The 19601-nt window shown below is 61.4% G+C and overlaps 2 protein-coding genes and 1 long non-coding RNA gene across 4 annotated transcripts in view; 1 reads left to right on the top strand and 2 right to left on the bottom strand.

The window, feature by feature from the left end:
• The first annotated feature begins 182 nt into the window (after positions 1–182).
• Positions 183–824, top strand: LOC140681184 (uncharacterized). Its single transcript, XR_012052417.1, has 2 exons — positions 183–656; positions 690–824. It is a non-coding gene; the product is annotated as an uncharacterized lncRNA (long non-coding RNA).
• Positions 825–989: 165 nt separating this feature from the next.
• WRAP53 (WD repeat containing antisense to TP53) lies at positions 990–7461 on the bottom strand (the record flags this gene model as incomplete). The annotated part of the gene is made up of 10 exons (XM_072920530.1): positions 7259–7461; positions 7059–7157; positions 6321–6429; positions 5537–5625; positions 4997–5087; positions 4196–4328; positions 3346–3554; positions 2717–2820; positions 1879–2022; positions 990–1245 (listed from the first exon to the last, which is right to left on the bottom strand). Coding segments are annotated over exons 1-10 (1437 nt in total), but the record flags the coding sequence as incomplete, so codon positions are not given.
• Positions 7462–8979: 1518 nt separating this feature from the next.
• Positions 8980–19601, bottom strand: part of POLR2A (RNA polymerase II subunit A) — a 50308-nt gene continuing 39686 nt past the window's right edge. For both annotated transcript variants that reach the window (XM_041712192.2, XM_072920596.1), the window contains 6 exons: positions 17769–17951; positions 15056–15259; positions 13787–13973; positions 13040–13153; positions 12250–12399; positions 8980–11389 (listed from right to left, as the gene is read on the bottom strand). In XM_041712192.2, coding sequence (XP_041568126.1) covers positions 10233–11389; positions 12250–12399; positions 13040–13153; positions 13787–13973; positions 15056–15259; positions 17769–17951 — 1995 coding nt within the window. In that variant the 3' untranslated portion in view covers positions 8980–10232. The remainder of the gene's footprint in view (positions 11390–12249; positions 12400–13039; positions 13154–13786; positions 13974–15055; positions 15260–17768; positions 17952–19601) is intronic.

Below are 19601 nucleotides of genomic sequence, written 5' to 3'. Positions count from 1 at the left end.
TTTCCCCCCCGTTGCCATGGTGACGGTGAAGCTGCTTAGGAACAGGCCCCGCCCCTTTGGGGAGGGGTCTCTTAAAGGGGCAACGCTGGAATTGGGGGGTGGGGAAGGTTTTGGGGTACCTGGGGAGGTTTTGGGGGGTGGGGGCGGGGCAGTCCTGGCCACACCTTCAGCCGTGACAGCCCACAGGGGTGACAGAGGGTGACAGTCACAACGCCTTTAGTACCACCGAGGTTTGGGGGTGACACCGGGGGTCCCCAGGGGGGCTCTGACCCTCCAGGGGTCCCCAGGGTGACAGTCGCTGTCCCTGGGGTGGGTGACAGTCGGCGGGTGGGGTGGCCCCTGGTGTCCCCGAGGGGGTGACAATCGGTGCCACCAGGAGGGTGACACTCGGTGTCCATGGTCGTGGTGTCCCGGCTGTTGTCCCCAGGGGGGTGACACTCGGTGTGTCCAGGGAGGTGACAATCGCCAGTCCTGGTGTCCCCAGGGAGGTGACAGGCAGTGGTCACAGCGTCCCCAGGAGGGTGAAAATCTCATCACGGAGTCCCAGGAAGGTGACAATCAGTGTCCCCAGGGAGGTGACAATGGCCACTCCCAGTGTCCCCAGAGGGGTGACAATCAGTGTCCCCAGAGGGGTGACAATCAGTGTCCCCAGGGAGGTGACAATCACCAGTCTGGGTGTCCCCAGGGAGGTGACAATGGCCACTCCCAGTGTCCCCAGAGGGGTGACAATCAGTGTCCCCTGGGAGGTGACAATCGCCAGTCTGGGTGTCCCCAGGGAGGTGACAGTGGCCACTCCCAATGTCCTCGTCCCCGGGGAGGTGACATTCGCCACTCCCGCTGTCCATGGCGGGGTCCCAGCCACAGTCCTTGGTGACCCTTGATGGGTCCCTTTTGGTGTCCCCGATGTCCCCGGTGTCCCCAGGGGGGTCGCAGTTGGTGTCACCGATGTCCCCGGTGTCCCTGGTGTCCCCAGAGGGGTCCCAGACGCTGTCCCCGGTGTCCCCAGGGGGGTCCCAGTTGGTGTCACCGATGTCACCGCGGTCCCCGATGTCCCTGGTGTCCCCAGGGGGGTCCCAGCCGCTGTCCCCACTGCCCTCGGGTCCCCACCACCAGAGCTGCAGGCGGATGTCCCCTCCCGGCTGTGTCCCGTCGCTGTCACCGTCGCTGTCACCGTCACTGTCCCAGGGCGCCGGGAACAGGCGCTGCCCCGAGGCCGTGGCCAGCAGGGGCAGCCCGGGGTGGAGGCTGCGGGATGGGGGTGGTGAAATCGGGGTGTGCGGGGAACTTGAGGGGTTTGGGGTGGAAATTTGGGGGGTTTGGGGGGATTCGGTGAAAATTGGGGGTTTGGGGTGGGAATTGAGGGGGTTTGGGGTGGGAATTTGGGGGGTTTGAGGTGGAAATTTGTGGGTTTGGGGTAGAAATTTGGGTGAAAATTTGGATTTGAGGTGGAAGTTTGGGGTGGAAATTGGGGGAGTTTGGGGTGGAAATTGAGGAGGTTTGGGGGGGGTCCCCAATGTTTTTTTAGGGGGGAGGGTCTGCAATGCTTTTTGGGCAGGTCCCCAATATTTTTGGTGGGTTCCCCAATATTTTTGGGGGGTTCCCCATTATTTTGGGGGGGATTCCCCAATATTTTGGGGGGGTTCCCCATTATTTTGAGGGGTTTCCCCATTATTTTGGGCGGGTCCCCATTATTTTGGGGGGGTTCCCCATTATTTTCGGGGGGTTCCCTGTTATTTTCGGGGGGGTTCCCCAATATTTTGGGGGGGGTTTCCCCATTATTTTGGGGGAGGTTCCCCATTATTTTGGGGGGGTTTCCCCATTATTTTTGGGTGGGGTTCCCCGTTATTTTCGGGGTGTTCCCCGTTATTTTCGGGGTACCTGGTGCCGTTGACGCAGTCGCGGAGGGCGCGGAAGCGGAGCAGGGGGGGCAGCTCGGGGGGGTCCCCGGGGCCGGGGGGGGACAGCGTGTCCCACACGGTGACGAAGCCGTCGGTGTCACCGCTGACCAGGAACCGCCCCGACCTGGGGGGGCACGGGCGGGGTGAGACCCCCTCCCCTTAAAACACCCCAAAAATGGGGGTCTGGGACCCCCCCAGAGGGGTGGAGGGGTCCAGAAATCCCCTTGACCCCCCCCCCCAAAATTTCATTCAGGTACCCAGGACCTCCCAAAATTTTATCCAGGTGTCCAGGACCCCCCAGATTTCCCCCAAAATGTGATCTGGGTGTCCAGGACCTCCCAAAATCCACCCAAAATGTGATCTGGGTTTCCAGGACCCCACAAAAATCCCATCTAAAGGTGACCCAGGTGTCTGGGACACCCCCAAAAACTTGACCCAGGTCTTCAGGACCCCCCAAAAGGTGATCCAGGTGTCCAGGATGATGGAAAAGGTGATCCAGGTGTTCAGGACCCCCCCAAGTTCCCCCCAAAAAGTGATCCAGGTGTCCAGGACCTCCCAAAAAGCTTCTCCAAAGGAGATCCAGGTGTCCAAGACCCTCCAAAAATCCTCCCAAAAGGTGACCCAGGTGTCCAGGACCCCCCAAAATCGCCCCAAAAGGTCACCCAGGTGTCCAGGACCTCCCAAAATCCCTCCAAAAAGTGACTCAGCTGTCCAGGAGGTCTCCAAAAAGTGACCCAGGTGTACAAAACCCTCCCCAGGTGCCTCAGCTGTCCAAAATCCCCCCCAAAAGGTGCCGCAGCTTTTCGGGGGTCACTCACGGGTCGAGGTCAAAGGTCACACGCTGGTTGGTGGCCACGCGCCGCGGCAGCGCCAGGAGGGGACGCTCGGGGACACGAAGGTCCCAGCAGAGGATGTGGCTGTCCTGGGGGCGGGGCCAGCCCGGGACACGCCCATCAGGCCTGAAGCCACGCCCACAACGCACAAAGCCCCGCCCACAAAGCCCCGCCCGCCGCGCCGGGAGACGTCAATCAAACCACAAACCACGCCCACAAAGCCACACCCAGTTTGCGCAATGCCCAGAGGCCACGCCCACACTTACAAAGCCCCGCCCACCGCGCCAGGAGATGTCAATCAAAACACAAACCACGCCCACAAAGCCACGCCCCAGCACTGAGGCCACGCCCACACTCACAAAGCCCCACCCACAGCTCTGAGGCCACGCCCACACTCACAAAGCCCCACCCACAGCTCTGAGGCCACGCCCACACTCACAAAGCCCCGCCCACCACGCTAGGAGACGTCAATCAAACCACAAACCACGCCCAAAAAGCCACGCCCCCAGCACTAAGGCCACGCCCACACTCAAAAAGCCCCGCCCACTGAGGCCACACCCTTGTGCCCACCCACAGGCCCCACCCAGTGCCACACCCACTTTGGCCACGCCCACCTTCCTCCCGCCGGCGTACAGGTGAGTCCCGCAGGGGCTGAAGCGCAGGTGAGTGGGCGCGGCCGGGAGGCGTGGCCAGAGCGCCACGGCCCCGCCCCCTCCCAGCGGGTACAGCCCCAGGCTCCGCCCATAGGAGCCGCAGGCGAACAGCGATTGGCTGGGGCTGAAGGCCAGGCAGCCAATCAGGCCTCGCTGGCCCTGCCCGCCCTCTGTGGGGGGGCGGAGACAAAGGTTAGGCCACGCCCTCATCAGAGAGGCCACGCCCCCATCGGACCCACCCACCCAAGCCCCGCCTTCATTGGCCACACCCATCAAAGCCACACCCTCATGGACCGCTCATTTGCATTTTTACTGCCACGCCCTTCTAAGCCCCACCCCTTTCTGTTTAGACCCCGCCCTCTTTGACCCCACCCCTTTTAGCTCCACCCAAATCCCATTTCTGCCCCAAAAAACGATGGGGGGAACCTCCCCTCCCCCACACTAACCCCACCTCTTTAGGCCACGCCCATTCCTTTAAGCCACACCCTTTTTGCCCCACCCCTCCCCTTTTAACCCCCGAATTTCCCTCTAAAACCCCATTTTGACCCAAAACAAAGGCTGGGAACCCCCCTGGCCCCGCCCCAGCCCCACCCACTGACTCCTCCTCTTTAGGCCACGCCCCTTTCCTTTAGACCACGCCCATTTCAGCACCACCCCGCCCCTTTTAACCCCTTCTTTTCCCACCCAAACCCCATTTTCACCCCAAAACCAAGGCTGGGAGCCCCCCTGGCCCCGCCCCAGCCCCACCCTGGGACCCCACCCCTTTAGGCCCCGCCCCCAGGGCCCCGCCCCTTTAGGCCCCGCCCCTCACGCCGCAGGCTCCGCTCCAGGCCGCTCCGGCCGGGCCGCTGGGTCGGGAACTCGCGCACGGCGCCGTCGAAGCCCCCCAGGAGCCGCGAGCCGTCGGGGGAGAAGGACAGAGAGTGGGGGGCCACCGGCTCGTCCTGGGGACCCCCGGTCAGCCGGGGCGCCCCGAAACCAGACGGGTATGGGGGCACCCCGAAAACCAGCTGGGACATCCCAGGGAACCCCAAAAACCAGTTGGACATCCCAGGGAACCCCAAAAACCAGCTGGGTACCGGGGCACCCCAAAACCAGCCGGGTACCGGGGACACCCCAAAAACCAGCTGGGACATCCCAGGGAACCCCAAAATCCAGCTGGGGCATCCCAGGGAACCCCAAAAACCAGTTGGGTATTGGGGACACCCCCTGGAGATATCCCAGGGGACCCCAAAACCCACCCAGGTACCGGGGACACCCCCTGGGGACATCCCGAGGGACCCCAAGACCACCCGGGTATCGGGGACACCCCAAAACCCACCTGGGACAGCTCTGGGGAACCCCAAAACCCACCCAGGTATCAGGGAGACCGGAAGACCCACCCGGGACACCCCAAAACCCACCCAGGACAGATTACGGGGACCCCAAAACCCACCCGGGACATCCCACGGGGTCCCCAAACCCAGTTCCCCCCCAGTCCCTCCCAGTCCCTCCCAGTCCCTCCAGTCCCTCCCAGTCCCTCCCAGTCTCTCCCAGTCCCTCCCAGTCCCTCCCAGTTCCCTCCCAGTCCCTCCCAGTCCCTCCCAGTCCCTCCCAGTCCCCCCAGTCCCACCAGGTGGTTGTGGGCCCGGAACGACCCCCGCAGGCTCCCGTCGAAGGCGTCCCAGAGGTGCACGGGGCTGTCCCGGCTGCTGGCGGCCACCCTGACCAGTATAGACCAGTACGGACCAGTACGGACCAGTACAGACCAGTACAGACCAGTACGGACCAGTACAGACCAGTATGGACCAGCAGCGACCTCCCAGGAACCGCCCCTGCTCCCAGCACAGCCCCCCCAGTTCATCCCAGTAACAACCAGTGCCATCCCAGTCCCCCCCCAGTGCTCCCAGTCCCTTCCCAGTACATCCCAGTACATCCCAGTTCCCTCCCAGTACATCCCAGTTTCCCCCCAGTCCCTCCCAGTTCCCTCCCAGTACATCCCAGTTTCCCCCCAGTACATCCCAGTCCCCCCCCAGTGCTCCAAGTCCCTTTCCAGTGTCCCCAGTCCATCCCAGTTTCCCCCCAGTCCCTCCCAGTTCCCTCCCAGTCCCTCCCAGTTCCCTCCCAGTACATCCCAGTCCCCCCAGTCCCTCCCAGTGCCCCCAGTGCTCACAGGCAGCTCGGGGGGTCGCTGGAGTCCATCAGGGGGTACCAGGTGAAGTCGTAGATGGTGTCACCTTCGGCCACCTGCACGGCCGGCACCTGCACCCGAGTGACCCCGAGTGACCCCGAGTGACCACTGAGTGACCAATGAGTGACCCAGAGTGACCCCGAGTGACCCCGAGTGACCCCTGAGTGACCACAAGTGACCCCGAGTGACCCTGAGTGACCACAAGTGACCCCAAGTGACCATTGAGTGACCACTGATCCCAGAGTGACCACTGAGTGACCACTGAGTGACCACTGAGTGACCACTGAGTGAATCCAGAAACTCCCAGTGACCCCAAAATGACCCCAAATGACCCCAGAGTGACCCCTGAAGATCCACAATGACCCCTCAGTGACCCCCAGACCCCCCAAATCCTCCCAAAGTGACCCCAAACCCCCCCAAAAGTGACCACAAACCCCCCCAGTGACCCCAAATCCTCCCAAACCCCCCCAGAGTGACCCCAAATCCCCTCCAGGACCCCCCTCAGTGACCCCAAACGCCCCAGAGTGACCCCAAATCCCCCCCAGGACCCCCCTCAGTGACCCCAAACCCCCCAAAGTGACCCCAAATCCCCCTCAGGACCCCCCCAATGACCCTAAACCCCCCAAAGTGACCCCAAATCCCCTCCAGGACCCCAAAGTGACCCCAAACCCCCCAAAGTGATCCCAAATCCCCCCCAGGACCCCCCTCAGTGACCCCAAACCCCCCAAAGTGACCCCCCCAGCCCCCCCCCCGACCCCTCCCCCACCAGCTGGGGGAGGGGCGCCCCCGGGGGGGGCCGCGGGGGGAGGGGGAGGTCGAAGATCCTCAGGGCGTTGTCGTTGCTGCAGGTGAGGACGCAGGAGCCGTCGGGGGCCCTGGGGGGACCCCCTTGTCACCCCAAAACAGCCCCCAAGGACCCCCATTGTCACCCCAAAACAGCCCCCAGCGACCCCCTTGTCACCCCAAAATAACCCCCAGGGAGCCCAAAATAAAACCCCCCAAGGGCCCCCCTTTGTCACCCCAAAATTAACCCCCAGGAACCCCAAAATAACCCCGAGGGGACCCCAAAATAACCCCGAGGGGACCCCAAAACAACCCCCAGGGACCCCCATTGTGACCCCAAAACAACCCCCAGGGACCCCAAAATAAAACCCCCCAAGGGCCCCCCTTTGTCACCCAAAAATTAACCCCCAGAAATCCCAAAATAACCCCGAGGGGACCCCAAAATAACCCCCCAGGACACCCCAAAATAAAACCCCCCAAGGACCCCCCTTTGTCACCCCAAAATAACCCCTAAGGGACCCCAAAATAGCCCCCAGGGGACCCCCAGGTGTTGGGGACCCCCAAACGCCCCCCCAGGTAACCCGGGGACCCCCAAACCCTCCCAAGGAACCCCCAGGGGACCCCAGACCTCCCCCCGAGGGGTTTGGGGAGTTTTGAGGTGATTTTGGGGTGATTTTGGGGTGATTTCGGGGTGATTTTGGGGGGTTTTGGGGTCTCTCACCATTTGCAGCCCCGCAGGAAATTTTCGGGGCGCCGCGCGAATTCCTCCCGCGCCCCCCAAACCTGGCGGGGGGGGCGGCCCAGTTCGTACTGGGGGAAACTGGGGAGAGCCGAGGGGGGGGGGGGGAGGTCAGGGACCCCAAAACTCCTCAGGGAGTCCGAGACCCCCGCCCCAAAACCCGAAATCCCCCCAAAACTCACTCGAGCGCCTCGGGCTCCGCCGGGGCCGCGTCCGGAGGGGTCCCGGGGGGAGTGGGGCCCCGCTGAGGGGCTGCGGGGGGAGGGGAGAGGTCAGAGCCCCGCCCCCACCTCAAAAAACACCCAAAAAAACCCCAAAATCCCCAAAAAAAACCCCAAATCCTCCCGCGCCTCCCACGCGCACCGTCCGCCATGGGCGCCGCCATGTTGGCGTGAGGCCACGCCCCCGCTGTGGCCACGCCCCCTCGGTGGCCACGCCCTAATTTCCATATATGGAATAGCGCAGATTTGATTGGCTCCTCACTCTGTGGGCGGGGCCTCGGCTTTTCCCGCCAACAGGGACGCCCGCGGTTTGGGGACCCCAAAACCGACCCCAAAAGGGTCCTGGGACCCCCAAAACCGACCCCAAAAGGGTCCAGGAGTACTTGGGACCCCCAAAACCGACCCCAAAAGGGTCCTGGGACCCCCAAAACCGACCCCAAAAGGGCCCAGGGGCATCTGGGACCCCTAAAACCGACCCCAAAATGGTCCAGGGGCAGCTGGGACCCCCAAAACCGACCCCAAAAGGGTCCAGGGGTACTTGGGACCCCTAAAACCGACCCCAAAAGGGCCCAGGGGTACTTGGGACCCCCAAAACCGACCCCAAAAGGGCCCAGGGGCAGCTCGGACACCCCAAAATGTCACCTGAGGGTCTGGGGGATCCGCGGGACCCCAAAATGGGACCCAGAGGGGTCAGACTGACACAGGACACCCCAAAATGTCACCCGAGGGTTTGGGGTCCCTAAAGGGGTTCTGGAGTGGGTGGGGGGCAACCAAGGGGACACAACCATGGCCACCAGAAAACGGCGATGGCCACCATGACCCACCCATGGCCACCATGACCCAACCATGGCCACCATGACCCAGCCATGGCCGCCATGACCCAACCATGGCCACCGTGACCCAACCATGGCCACCATGACCCAACCATGGCCGCCATGACCCACCCATGGCCACCATGACCCAACCATGGCCACCGTGACCCAACCATGGCCGCCATGACCCAACCATGGCCACCGTGACCCAACCATGGCCACCGTGACCCAACCATGGCCACCATGATCCAACCATGGCCACCATCGCCTAACCATGGCCACCATGACCTACCCATGGCCACCATCACCCAACCATGGACACCATGACCCAACCATGGCCACCATGACCCAGCCATGGCCACCATGACCCACCCATGGCCACCATGAGCCATCCATGGCCACCATGAGCCAACCATGGCCACCGTGACCCAACCATGGTCACCATCACCCAACCACGGCCACCATCACTCAACCATGGCCACCATCACCCAACCATGGCCACCATGAGCCAACCATGGCCACCATGAGCCAACCATGGCCACCGTGACCCAGCCACGGCCACCATGACCCAACCATGGCCACCATGACCCAGCCATGGCCACCATGACCCAACCATGGCCACCATCACCCAACCATGGCCACCATGACCCAACCATGGCCACCATGAACCATCCATGGCCACCATGACCCAACCACGGCCACCATCACCCAACTGTGACGTTCCTCCAGGACCCACCCATGACCCAACCGTGATGTTCCTCCACGTCCCCCTCAAGTCCCTCAGGGCCCCCACAGGTGCCCAGGTGTGTCCAGGTGACCCCAAATGAGGAATTTTGGGGTCTCCCCTCTCCCCAAAAAGAGAGTCGCAGGTGAAAATCAATAAAACTTTTATTAACTCCCCCCAAAATCTGAAATCCCCCAAAATTCGCTTCCCCTCCCGCCACAACAACCCCGAAAGTGAAAACAGCAAAATAAACGGGGGGTGGGGGAGGGGCAAAGGACCCCCCCCCCCGAACCCCCAAAACCGCCACCAACGAGCGCCCCCCTCCCCCTCCCCCTCCTCATTAATGAACCCCATAAATTACAAACCCCCCCAGCCCCCCCAAACTGGGGGGGGCTCCCAACCAGCCCTTCCCCCACCCCAACTTGGGGGTCACCTCGAACTTGGGGGGGGTCACCCTCGACTTGGGGGTCACCCCAAATTTAAGGGTCAGAGCCGGGTTTGGGGATCAACCCCCCAGTTTAAGGGTTTCACCCCAATTTAGGGTTTCACTCTAATTTAGGGGTCCCCCCCCGTTTGGGGGTCAGCCCCAGTTTGGGGGTCCCCCCCGTTTGGGGGTCAGCCCCAGTTTGGGGGTCAGCCCCAGTTTGGGTGTTGCCCCCTATGAACTTGGGGGTCAAGTTCCCCCTCAAACCTGAGGGTCCCTCCCAGTTTTAGGGGTGACCCCAAAATTTAGGGGTGACGCCAAATTTGGCCATCACCACCTTTTGGTGTCACCCCAATTCCAGGGTCACCCCAACACTTTGTGGGGACCTGGGGGGTGACAACAGCCCCGTCCCCACCGGAACTTGGGGGTTTGGGGGTGACAACCCCAAACTCATTTGCATTGGGGGTGACAACCCCAAACTCATTTGCATTTGGAGTGACAACACCGTTTCTGTTGGACATTCTGGTTTGGGGGTGACAACCCCGTTCCCATGGGAATTCGGGTGTCACCCCACAACCGGTTGTGGGTTTTGGGGGGTGACGCCCCCGACCCCATTTCAGCGTGGGGGTGACGCCGCCGTTCCCGTGTGAGTTTTGGTGTCACCCGCACGGCCTGCGGGGTCTGGGGGTGACAACCACCCCGAGCCCACCAGAATTCGGGGGTTCAGGGGGTGCCACTCCCGACCCCGGATCCATCCGGGGGTTTGGGGGGTGACAACCTCCACGGCCCCAAATCAACGCTGGGGTCACCCCCACGGCCTGCGGGGTTTGGGGGTGACAACAACCCCGTCCCCGGATGGACGTGGGGCTGTTGGGGAGCGACAACACCCCTGAGCCCGTGTCGATCTGGGGGTCACCCCCACGGCCTGGGGCGGGGGTTTTGGGGGGTGCCGCCCCCGCCCCCACAGGCCGACCCTCAGTTGTCGTCATCGCTGTCGTCGGGGCTGATGGCCGGGCTGGTGAGGCTGTAGGTGGGCGAGGTGGGGCTGTAGCCGGGGGACGTGGGGCTGTAGGTGGAGCCCTTGGGCGAGGTGGGGCTGTAGGTGGGCGAGGTGGGGCTGTACTTGGGCGAGGTGGGGCTGTAGGTGGGCGAGGTGGGGCTGTACTTGGGCGACGTCGGGGTGTAGACGGGCGAGGTGGGGCTGTAGGTGGGCGAGGTGGGGCTGTACTTGGGCGTGGTGGGGCTGTAGGTGGGCGAGGTGGGGCTGTACTTGGGCGAGGTGGGGCTGTACTTGGGGGAGGTGGGGCTGTACTTGGGCGAGGTCGGGGTGTACTCGGGGGAGCTGGGGCTGTAGCTGGGGCTGGTCGGGGTGTACTTGGGGGACGTGGGGCTGTAGCTGGGGCTGCTGGGGCTGTAGCTGGGGCTGCTGGGGGTGTAGGTGGGTGACTGCGGGGTGTAGCGGGGGCTGGACGGGGAGTAACTGGGGGAGGTGGGGCTGTAACTGGGGGAAGTGGGGCTGTAGCTGGGCGAGGTGGGGCTGTAGTTGGGCGAGGTCGGGGTGTAGTTGGGGCTGGTGGGGCTGTAACTGGGAGAAGTGGGGCTGTAACTGGGAGAGGTCGGGGTGTAGTTGGGGCTGGTGGGGCTGTAGTTGGGTGAGGTGGGGCTGTAGCTGGGCGAGGTGGGGCTGTAACTGGGCGAGGTCGGGCTGTAACTGGGAGAAGTGGGGCTGTAACTGGGAGAGGTCGGGCTGTAGCTCGGCGAGGTGGGGCTGTAGCTGGGGGAGGTGGGGCTGTAGCTGGGAGACGTCGGGCTGTAGCTGGGCGAAGTGGGGCTGTAGCTGGGCGAGGTGGGGCTGTAACTGGGGGAGGTGGGGCTGTAGCTCGGTGAGGTCGGGCTGTAACTGGGGGAGGTCGGGCTGTAACTGGGCGAGGTGGGGCTGTAGCTGGGAGAGGTGGGGCTGTAGCTGGGCGAGGTGGGGCTGTAGTTGGGCGAGGTGGGGCTGTAGCTGGGGGACGTGGGGCTGTAACTGGGAGAGGTGGGGCTGTAGCTGGGGCTCTGTGGGGTGTAGCCCCCTGGCGACCGCGGCTCGTAGGCGGGGGACGTCGGGCTGTAGCTGGGGGACATGGCGCCACCTGCGGAGAGGGGACACGGGGGTCAGGAGGGTGTTGGGGAGGGTGGTGGGGTGTTGTAGAGGGTTGTGGGGCCCTTTGAGGTGTTATTTGGGTGTTCTGGGTCCCTTTGAGGTGTTGTTCAGGTGTTGTGGGGCTGTTGCTGGTGTTGGGGTGTTGTGGGTCCCTGTGAGGTGCTGTTCGGGTGTTGTGGGCTCAGTGATGGGGTGTTACAGGGCTGTTTTGGGGTGTTTCAGTGAGTTTTGGGTGTTGTCAGGTGTTACAGGTTGTTTTACAGGTGTTTTTGTTATTTTAAGGGTATTTTAGAGTGTTCCAGTTAGTTCTGGGTTGTTGTCAGGTGTTTCAGGGTGTTTTATGTGTGTTGTGGGTTATTTTACCGTGTTTCAGTGTGTTTTGGAGTGTTGTTAGTGATTACAGGGTGTTTTATGGGAGTTTTGGGTTATTTTAAGGGTATTTTAGGGTGTTTCAGTGTGTTTGGGGTGTTGTTAGGTGTTACAGGTTGTTTTACAGGTGTTTTTGTAATTTTAAGGGTATTTTAGGGTGTTTCAGTGTGTTTTGGAGTGTTGTTAGTGACTACAGGGTGTTTCATGAGAGTTTTGGGTTATTTTAATGGTATTTTAGGGTGTTTCAGTGTGTCTGGGTTGTTGTTAGGTGTTGCAGGTTGTTTTACAGGTGTTTTTGTTATTTTAAGGGTATTTTAGGGTGTTTCAGTGTGTTTGGGGTGTTGTCAGGCGTTACAGGGTGTTTTATGGGTGTTTTGGGTTATTTTAGGTTATTTCAGTTAGTTCTGGGCTGTTGTGAGGTGTTACAGGGTGTTTTGGGTTATTTTAGGGTGTTTGGGGTGTTTTTGGGGCGGTACTCACCGGGGGAGGGGATGTAGGGGCTGGAGGGGCCGGGGGACCCCGGCGAGCCGGGTGTGGGTGACCAGGCCGGGGAGTAGCCGGGGCTGAAGCCGGAGGCGTCGGAGGCGGCGCTGGGGGAGAACCCGGCCCCGCCCGGGGTCATCCCGCTGCCTGTGGGGCAAAAGGGGTCAGGGGCACCCCAAAAACAGCCCAGGACCCCAAAACCACCCCCAAACAGAACCTGAGACCCCAAAACCACCCCTTAAACACAACCCGACCCCGCCCGGGGTCATCCCGCTGCCTGTGGGGCAAAAGGGGTCAGGGGCACCCCAAAAACAGCCCAGGACCCCAAAACCACTCCTTAAACACAACCCGGCCCTGCCCGGGGTCATCCCGCTGCCTGTGGGGGAAAAGGGGGTCAGGGGCACCCCAAAAACAGCCCGGGACCCCAAAACCACCCCTTAAACACAACCCAGCCCCATGTGGGGTCATCTCACTACCTGTGGGGGAAAAGGGGGTCAGGGGGACCCCAAAACCACCCTCAAACACAGCCCAGGACCCCAAAACCGGCCCAGGACCCCAAAACCACCCCTAAAACACAACCCGGCCCCGTCCCGCTGCCTGTGGGGGAAAAGGGGGTCGGGGGACCCCTCATCATCCCCAATTCACCCCCCAGTGCACCCCAGGACACCCCAAATTCCCCCCACAGCCATCCCAGTGACCCCATTTTACCCAGACCCCCCAAGAACCCCTCCCAGTCCCTCCCAGTCCCTCCCAGTCCGTCCCAGTCCGTCCCAGTGCCCCAACGCACCCACGCTGGGGGACCAGGCGCCGTAGGCCGGGGTGGCGCCCTGGTTCCAGGGGGTCATGGCCGGGGACATCCCCCCCATGGGGCTGGGGGCCGAGCCGAAGAACATCCCGGTGGCTGCGGAGAGAGCGGGGTCAGGGGCACCCCAAAACCAGGGGGACCCCGAAATATGGGGGACGTCAACATCTGGGGGACACCAACATCTGGGGGACACCAGGTGACCAGAGCTGGGACACAGTGGTGGCCATGGTGACATCGAGGGTCTTTGTGTCACCACCACCCTTGGGGTGTCCCCTCCTCCCCCATGGACCCCAAAATCTGAGGGGTGACCCCAAAATCCGGGGGACACCGACATCTGGGGGATACCGACATCTGGGGGACATCAACATCTGGGGGACACCAACATCTGGGGGACACCAGGTGACCAGGGCTGGGACACGGTGGTGGCCATGGTGACATTGGGGGTCTTTGTGTCACCACCACCACCACAACCCTAACTCCTCCCGTGGTGAATCCACTCCTGGTGTACCCCAAAATCTGAGGCTCTCCCCAATTGCCATGGGACACCCAGAACTGGCCAATGACCACCATGACCTTGAAGGTCTTGGTGCCACCACCCTTGGGGTGTCCCCAGGTGCTCCTGGAGGAACCCGGCCACCGTTCCCAGGGGTGCCCCCATTTTCCCGGGGTGTCCCCAGGGGTGTCCCCAGGGGTGTCCCCAGGGGTGTCCCCGGGGTTTTGGGGACTCACGGCCGCCGACGCCGAGGCCGGGCAGGGCGCTGGGGATCTCCATGCCGTGCTTGCACTTCTCGGCGTCCAGCAGGAGGTCGAAGCAGCCGGTGCCGGCCGGGGCCAGCTGGCCCAGCATGATGTTCTCGGACACGCCCTTCATGGGGTCGCTCTCCCCGTGGGCAGCCGCCTCCATCAGGACGTCCACCTGAGCGAGGGGACACCCCAAAATCAGCTTCAGCCTTCGAATGTCCTCACTGAACCCCAAATCCTGTGATGTGCCCACAGAATCCCCAGTTCCCAGCCCCCAAACCCCATTTCCACCCCAATTCCCATTCCGAGCCCCCAATTCTTATTTCCATTCCCACCCCAATTCCTGTTCCCACTCCCCATTCCCAAACTCTGTTCCCACCCCAATCCCCAGTCCCAATCCCTGTCCCCACCGCAGTCCCCCATTCCCAAAACCCATTCCCAATTCCCCACAATCCCCTGTTCCCAATCCCTATTCCCAATCCCCCATTCCCAGCCCAATCTCCCATTCCCAAACCTCCATTCCCACTCCCCATTCCCACTCCAATCCCCCATTCCCAAACCCAATTCCTCATTCCCACCCCATCCCACTCCCCATTCCCACCCTCCATTCCCACTCCCGGTTCCAAATCCCCCATTCCCATTCCCCACTCCCACCCCCCACTCCCCATTCCCAGCCCCCCATTCCCACTCCCATCCCCACTCCCCGTCCCCACACCCCATTCCCACCCCCCATTCCCCCATTCCTGCACCATCTCCTCGAAGGAGCACTTCACTCCCCGTTCCTGTTCCCATTCCCATTCCCATTCCCATTCCCGTTCCTGGTCCCGCACCATCTCCTTGAAGGAGCACTTCACTCCCCGTTCCCGTTCCCAATCCCAATCCCCCATTCCCATTCCCGTTCCCGTTCCCGTTCCCGCACCGTCTCCTCAAAGGAGCACTTCACTCCCCGTTCCCATTCCCATTCCCGTTCCCATTCCCATTCCCAATCCCCCATTCCCATTCTCATTCCCGTTCCCAATCCCTCATTTCCATCCCCATTCCCATTCCCGGTCCCGCACCGTCTCCTCGAAGGAGCACTTCACTCCCCGTTCCCGTTCCCGTTCCCATTACCGTTCCCAATCCCATTCCCGGTCCCGCACCGTCTCCTCGAAGGAGCACTTCACTCCCCGTCCCCGTTCCCACCCCATTCCCATTCCCATTCCCATTCCCATTCCCATTCCCAATCCCCCATCCCCATTCCCGTTCCCGGTCCCGCACCGTCTCCTCGAAGGAGCACTTCATCAGGGGCCCGGTGTCCTGCCGGTTGACGCCGTGCCGGGTGATGGCCATCAGGTGTCCGCGCGAGGTCATGGTGTCGCACAGCAGCGCCAGGTGCCGGTAGTTGACGTAGGAGCCGTCGAAGGAGATGACGTGGTACAGCTCCCGCTCCAGCGCCTTCCGCACCGCCTCGATCCCCAGCACCTGCCAGTGGGAATTCCCGGAATGCGGGGAGTGGGAAATCCCGAAATTTGGGGGTTGGAAATCCCAAATCCAGGGGGTGGGAAATCCCGAAATTCAGGGGGTGGGAATTCCTGAGATCCATGGCTTTGGGAATTCCCAAAATCCAGGGAGTGGGAAATCCCAGAATCCAGGGAGTGGGAAATCCCAAATCCAGGGGTTGGGAATTCCCGAAATCCAGGACGTGGGAAATCCCGGAATTCAGGGAATTCCTAAGATTCAGGGTGTGGGAAATCCTGAAATCCAGGGAGTGGGAAATCCTGAAATTCAGGGAATTCCCGAGATTCAGGGGGTGGGAAATCCCAAAATCTGGGGAGTGGGAATTCCCAAAATGCAGGGGTTGGGAATTCCTGAGATCCATGGCTTTGGGAATTCCCAAAATTCAGGGGGTGGGAAATCCCGAAATCCAGGGAGTGGGAATTCCCATATCCAGGGGGTGGCAATTCCCGAAATCCAGGGGTTGGGAATTCCTGAGATCCATGGCTTTGGGAATTCCCAAAATCCAGGGGGTGGGAAATCCCGAAATCCAGGGAGTGGGAAATCCCAAATCCAGGGGGTGGGAAATCCCGAAATCCAGGACGTGGGAAATCCCAAAATTCAGGGGGTGGGAAATCCCAAAATCTGGGGAGTGGGAATTCCCATATCCAGGGGGTTGGAATTCCCGAAATTCAGGGGCTGGGAAATCCCAGAATTCAGGGGGTGGGAATTCCCAAATCCAGGGGGTGGGAAATCCCAAAATGCAGGGGTCGGGAATTCCTGAGATCCATGGCTTTGGGAATTCCCAAAATCCAGGGGGTGGGAAATCCCAAAATCCAGGGGTTGGGAATTCCTGACATCCATGGCTTTGGGAATTCCCAAAATCCAAGGTTCGGAAATCCCGACATTCACTGGGTGGGACTTCCCGGAATTCAGCGGGTGGAAATTCCCAAATCCAGGTGGTGGGAAATCCCGAAATTCAGGGGCTGGGAAATCCCAAAATCCAAGGGTTGGGAATTCCCAAATCCAGGGGGTGGGAAATCCTGAGATCCATGGCTTTGGGAATTCCCAAAATTTAGGGCATGGGAAATCCCAAATCCAAGGGTTGGGAATTCCCAAAATCCAAGGGTGGGGAATCCCATTAGCCTGGGGACTCAGGTGTGTCCCCAGCCCAGGTGACTCACGGAGAAGACCTCCACCATGAGGACCATGATGTCCCTCAAACCCCAGCCCAGGTGTGTCCCTCACCCCCAGGTGTGTCCCTCACCCCCAGGTGTGTCCCCAGCCCAGGTGTGTCCCCAGCCCAGGTGTGTCCCCCACCCCCAGGTGTGTCCCCAGCCCAGGTGTGTCCCTCACCCCCAGGTGTGTCCTCAGCCCCAGGTGTGTCCCTCACCCCAGGTGTGTCCCTCACCCCCAGGTGTGTCCCCAGCCCAGGTGTGTCCCTCACCCCCCAGGTGTGTCCCTCACCCCCAGGTGTGTCCCCAGCCCAGGTGTGTCCCCCACCCCCAGGTGTGTCCCCAGCCCAGGTGTGTCCCTCACCCCAGGTGTGTCCCTCACCCCCAGGTGTGTCCCCAGCCCAGGTGTGTCCCCAGCCCAGGTGTGTCCCTCACCCCCAGGTGTGTCCCTCACCCCCAGGTGTGTCCCTCACCCCCAGGAGTGTCCCCAGCCCAGGTGTGTCCCCAGCCCAGGTGAGTCCCTCACCCCCAGGTGTGTCCCTCACCCCAGGTGTGTCCCTCACCCCCAGGAGTGTCCCCAGCCCAGGTGTGTCCCCAGCCCACGTGTGTCCCTCACCCCCAGGTGTGTCCCTCACCCCCAGGTGTGTCCCTCACCCCCAGGTGTGTCCCCAGCCCAGGTGTGTCCCTCACCCCCCAGGTGTGTCCCCAGCCCAGGTGTGTCCCCAGCCCAGGTGTGTCCCTCACCCCCCGAGGTGTCCCCAGCCCAGGTGTGTCCCCCACCCCCAGGTGTGTCCCCAGCCCAGGTGTGTCCCTCACCCCCAGGTGTGTCCCTCACCCCCAGTGTGTCCCCAGCCCAGGTGTGTCCCAGCCCAGGTGTGTCCCTCACCCCCCAGGTGTGTCCCCAGCCCAGGTGTGTCCCTCACCTCCAGGTGTGTCCCCAGCCCAGGTGTGTCCCTCACCCCCAGGTGTGTCCCTCACCCCCAGGTGTGTCCCCCACCCCCAGGTGTGTCCCCAGCCCAGGTGTGTCCCCCACCCCCCAGGTGTGTCCCTCACCCCCAGGTGTGTCCCTCACCCCCAGGTGTGTCCCCAGCCCAGGTGTGTCCCCCACCCCCCAGGTGTGTCCCTCACCCCCAGGTGTGTCCCAGCCCAGGTGTGTCCCTCACCCCCAGGTGTGTCCCTCACCCCCAGGTGTGTCCCTCACCCCCAGGTGTGTCCCCAGCCCAGATGTGTCCCTCACCCCCCAGGTGTGTCCCTCACCCCCAGGTGTGTCCCCAGCCCAGGTGTGTCCCCAGCCCAGGTGTGTCCCAGCCCAGGTGACTCACGGTGAAGATCTCCACGATGTCGTTGGAGGTGGTGCGCACGGGGTCCACGTCCTTCTCGCTCAGCACCCGCATGAGGCTGACGCCGTCGGTCTCCAGGATCCACTCCTGGAGAGCTTTGAACTCCCCGTCCTCGGTGATGATGATCTTCTTCTTGTTGTCCGTCTGCGGCAGGTGCATGTACACCTGGGCAGGCGGGGACAGGTGTCACCACGGTGTCACCACGGGTGACCCAGATCTTCTAAAGGTCTCTTGGAACCTCCCAGAAGTCTCCATGGGGAGCTCCTGATGCTCCTCAAGATCTGCCCGGAGATCTTGAACCCTCAGAGCACCTGGCTGGTGCTCAAAGATCTTCTCAGGGGCCCAGAGGTGTCACCACGTGTGACCCAGATCTTCTAAAGGTCTCTTGGAACCTCCCAAAAGTCTCCATGGGGAGCTCCTGATGCTCCTCAACATCTACTTGGAGATCTTGAACCCTCAGAGAACCTGGCTGGTGCTCAAAGATCTTCTCAGGGGCCCAGAGGTGTCACCAAGGGTGACCCAGATCTTCTAAAGGTCTCTTGGAACCTCCCAGAAGTCTCCATGGGGAGCTCCTGATGCTCCTCAACATCTACTTGGAGATCCTGAACCCTCAGAGAACCTGGTTGTACTCAAAGATCTTCTCAGGGGCCCAGAGGTGTCACCAAGAGTGACCCAGATCTTCTAAAGGTCTCTTGGAACCTCCCAAAAGTCTCCATGGGGAGCTCCTGATGCTCCTCAACATCTACTTGGAGATCCTGAACCCTCAGAGAACCGGCCTGGTGCTCAAAGATCTTCTCAGGGGCCCAGAGGTGTCACCAAGGACCATCCAGGACCTTCTAAAGTTCATCTTGAGGAGATCTACTTGGAGATCTTGAACCCTCAGAGCACCTGGCTGGTGCTCAAAGATCTTCTCAGGGGCCCAGAGGTTTCACCAAGGGTGACCCAGATCTTCTAACGGTCTCTTGGAACCTCCCAAAAGTCTCCATGGGGAGCTCCTGATGCTCCTCAAGATCTACTTGGAGATCTTGAACCCTCAGAGAACCTGGCTGTACTCAAAGATCTTCTCAGGGGCCCAGAGGTGTCACCATGGGTGACCCAAATCTTCTAAAGGTCTCTTGGAACCTCCCAGAAGTCTCCATGGGGAGCTCCTGATGCTCCTCAAGATCTACTTGGAGATCTTGAACCCTCAGAGCACCTGGTTGTACTCAAAGATCTTCTCAGGGGCCCAGAGGTGTCACCAAGGGTGACCCAGATCTTCTAAAGGTCTCTTGGAACCTCCCTGAAGTCTCCATGGGGAGCTCCTGATGCTCCTCAAGATCTACCTGGAGATCTTGAACCCTCAGAGAACCTGGCTGGTGCTCAAAGATCTTCTCAAGGGCCCAGAGGTGTCATCAAGGACCATCCAGGACCTTCTAAAGTTCATCTTGAGGAGATCTACTTGGAGATCTTGAACCCTCAGAGCACCTGGCTGGTGCTCAAAGATCTTCTCAGGGGCCCAGAGGTGTCACCACGGGTCACCCAGATCTTCTAAAGGTCTCTTGGAACCTCCCTGAAGTCTCCATGGGGAGCTCCTGATGCTCCTCAAGATCTACTTGGAGATCCTGAACCCTCAGAGAACCAGTCTGGTGCTCAAAGATCTTCTCAGGGGCCCAGAGGTGTCACCATGAGTGACCCAGATCTTCTAATGGTCTCTTGGAACCTCCCAAAAATCTCCACGGGGAGCTCCTGATGCTCCTCAAGATCTGCCTGGAGATCTTGAACCCTCAGAGCACCTGGTTGTACTCAAAGATCTTCTCAGGGGCCCAGAGCTGTCAC

Source organism: Taeniopygia guttata, chromosome 32, assembly GCF_048771995.1.
Source record: "Taeniopygia guttata chromosome 32, bTaeGut7.mat, whole genome shotgun sequence".
NCBI lineage: Eukaryota > Metazoa > Chordata > Aves > Passeriformes > Estrildidae > Taeniopygia > Taeniopygia guttata.
Note: the sequence above shows the minus strand (reverse complement) of the source record. Positions and strands in the feature narration are given on the sequence as shown.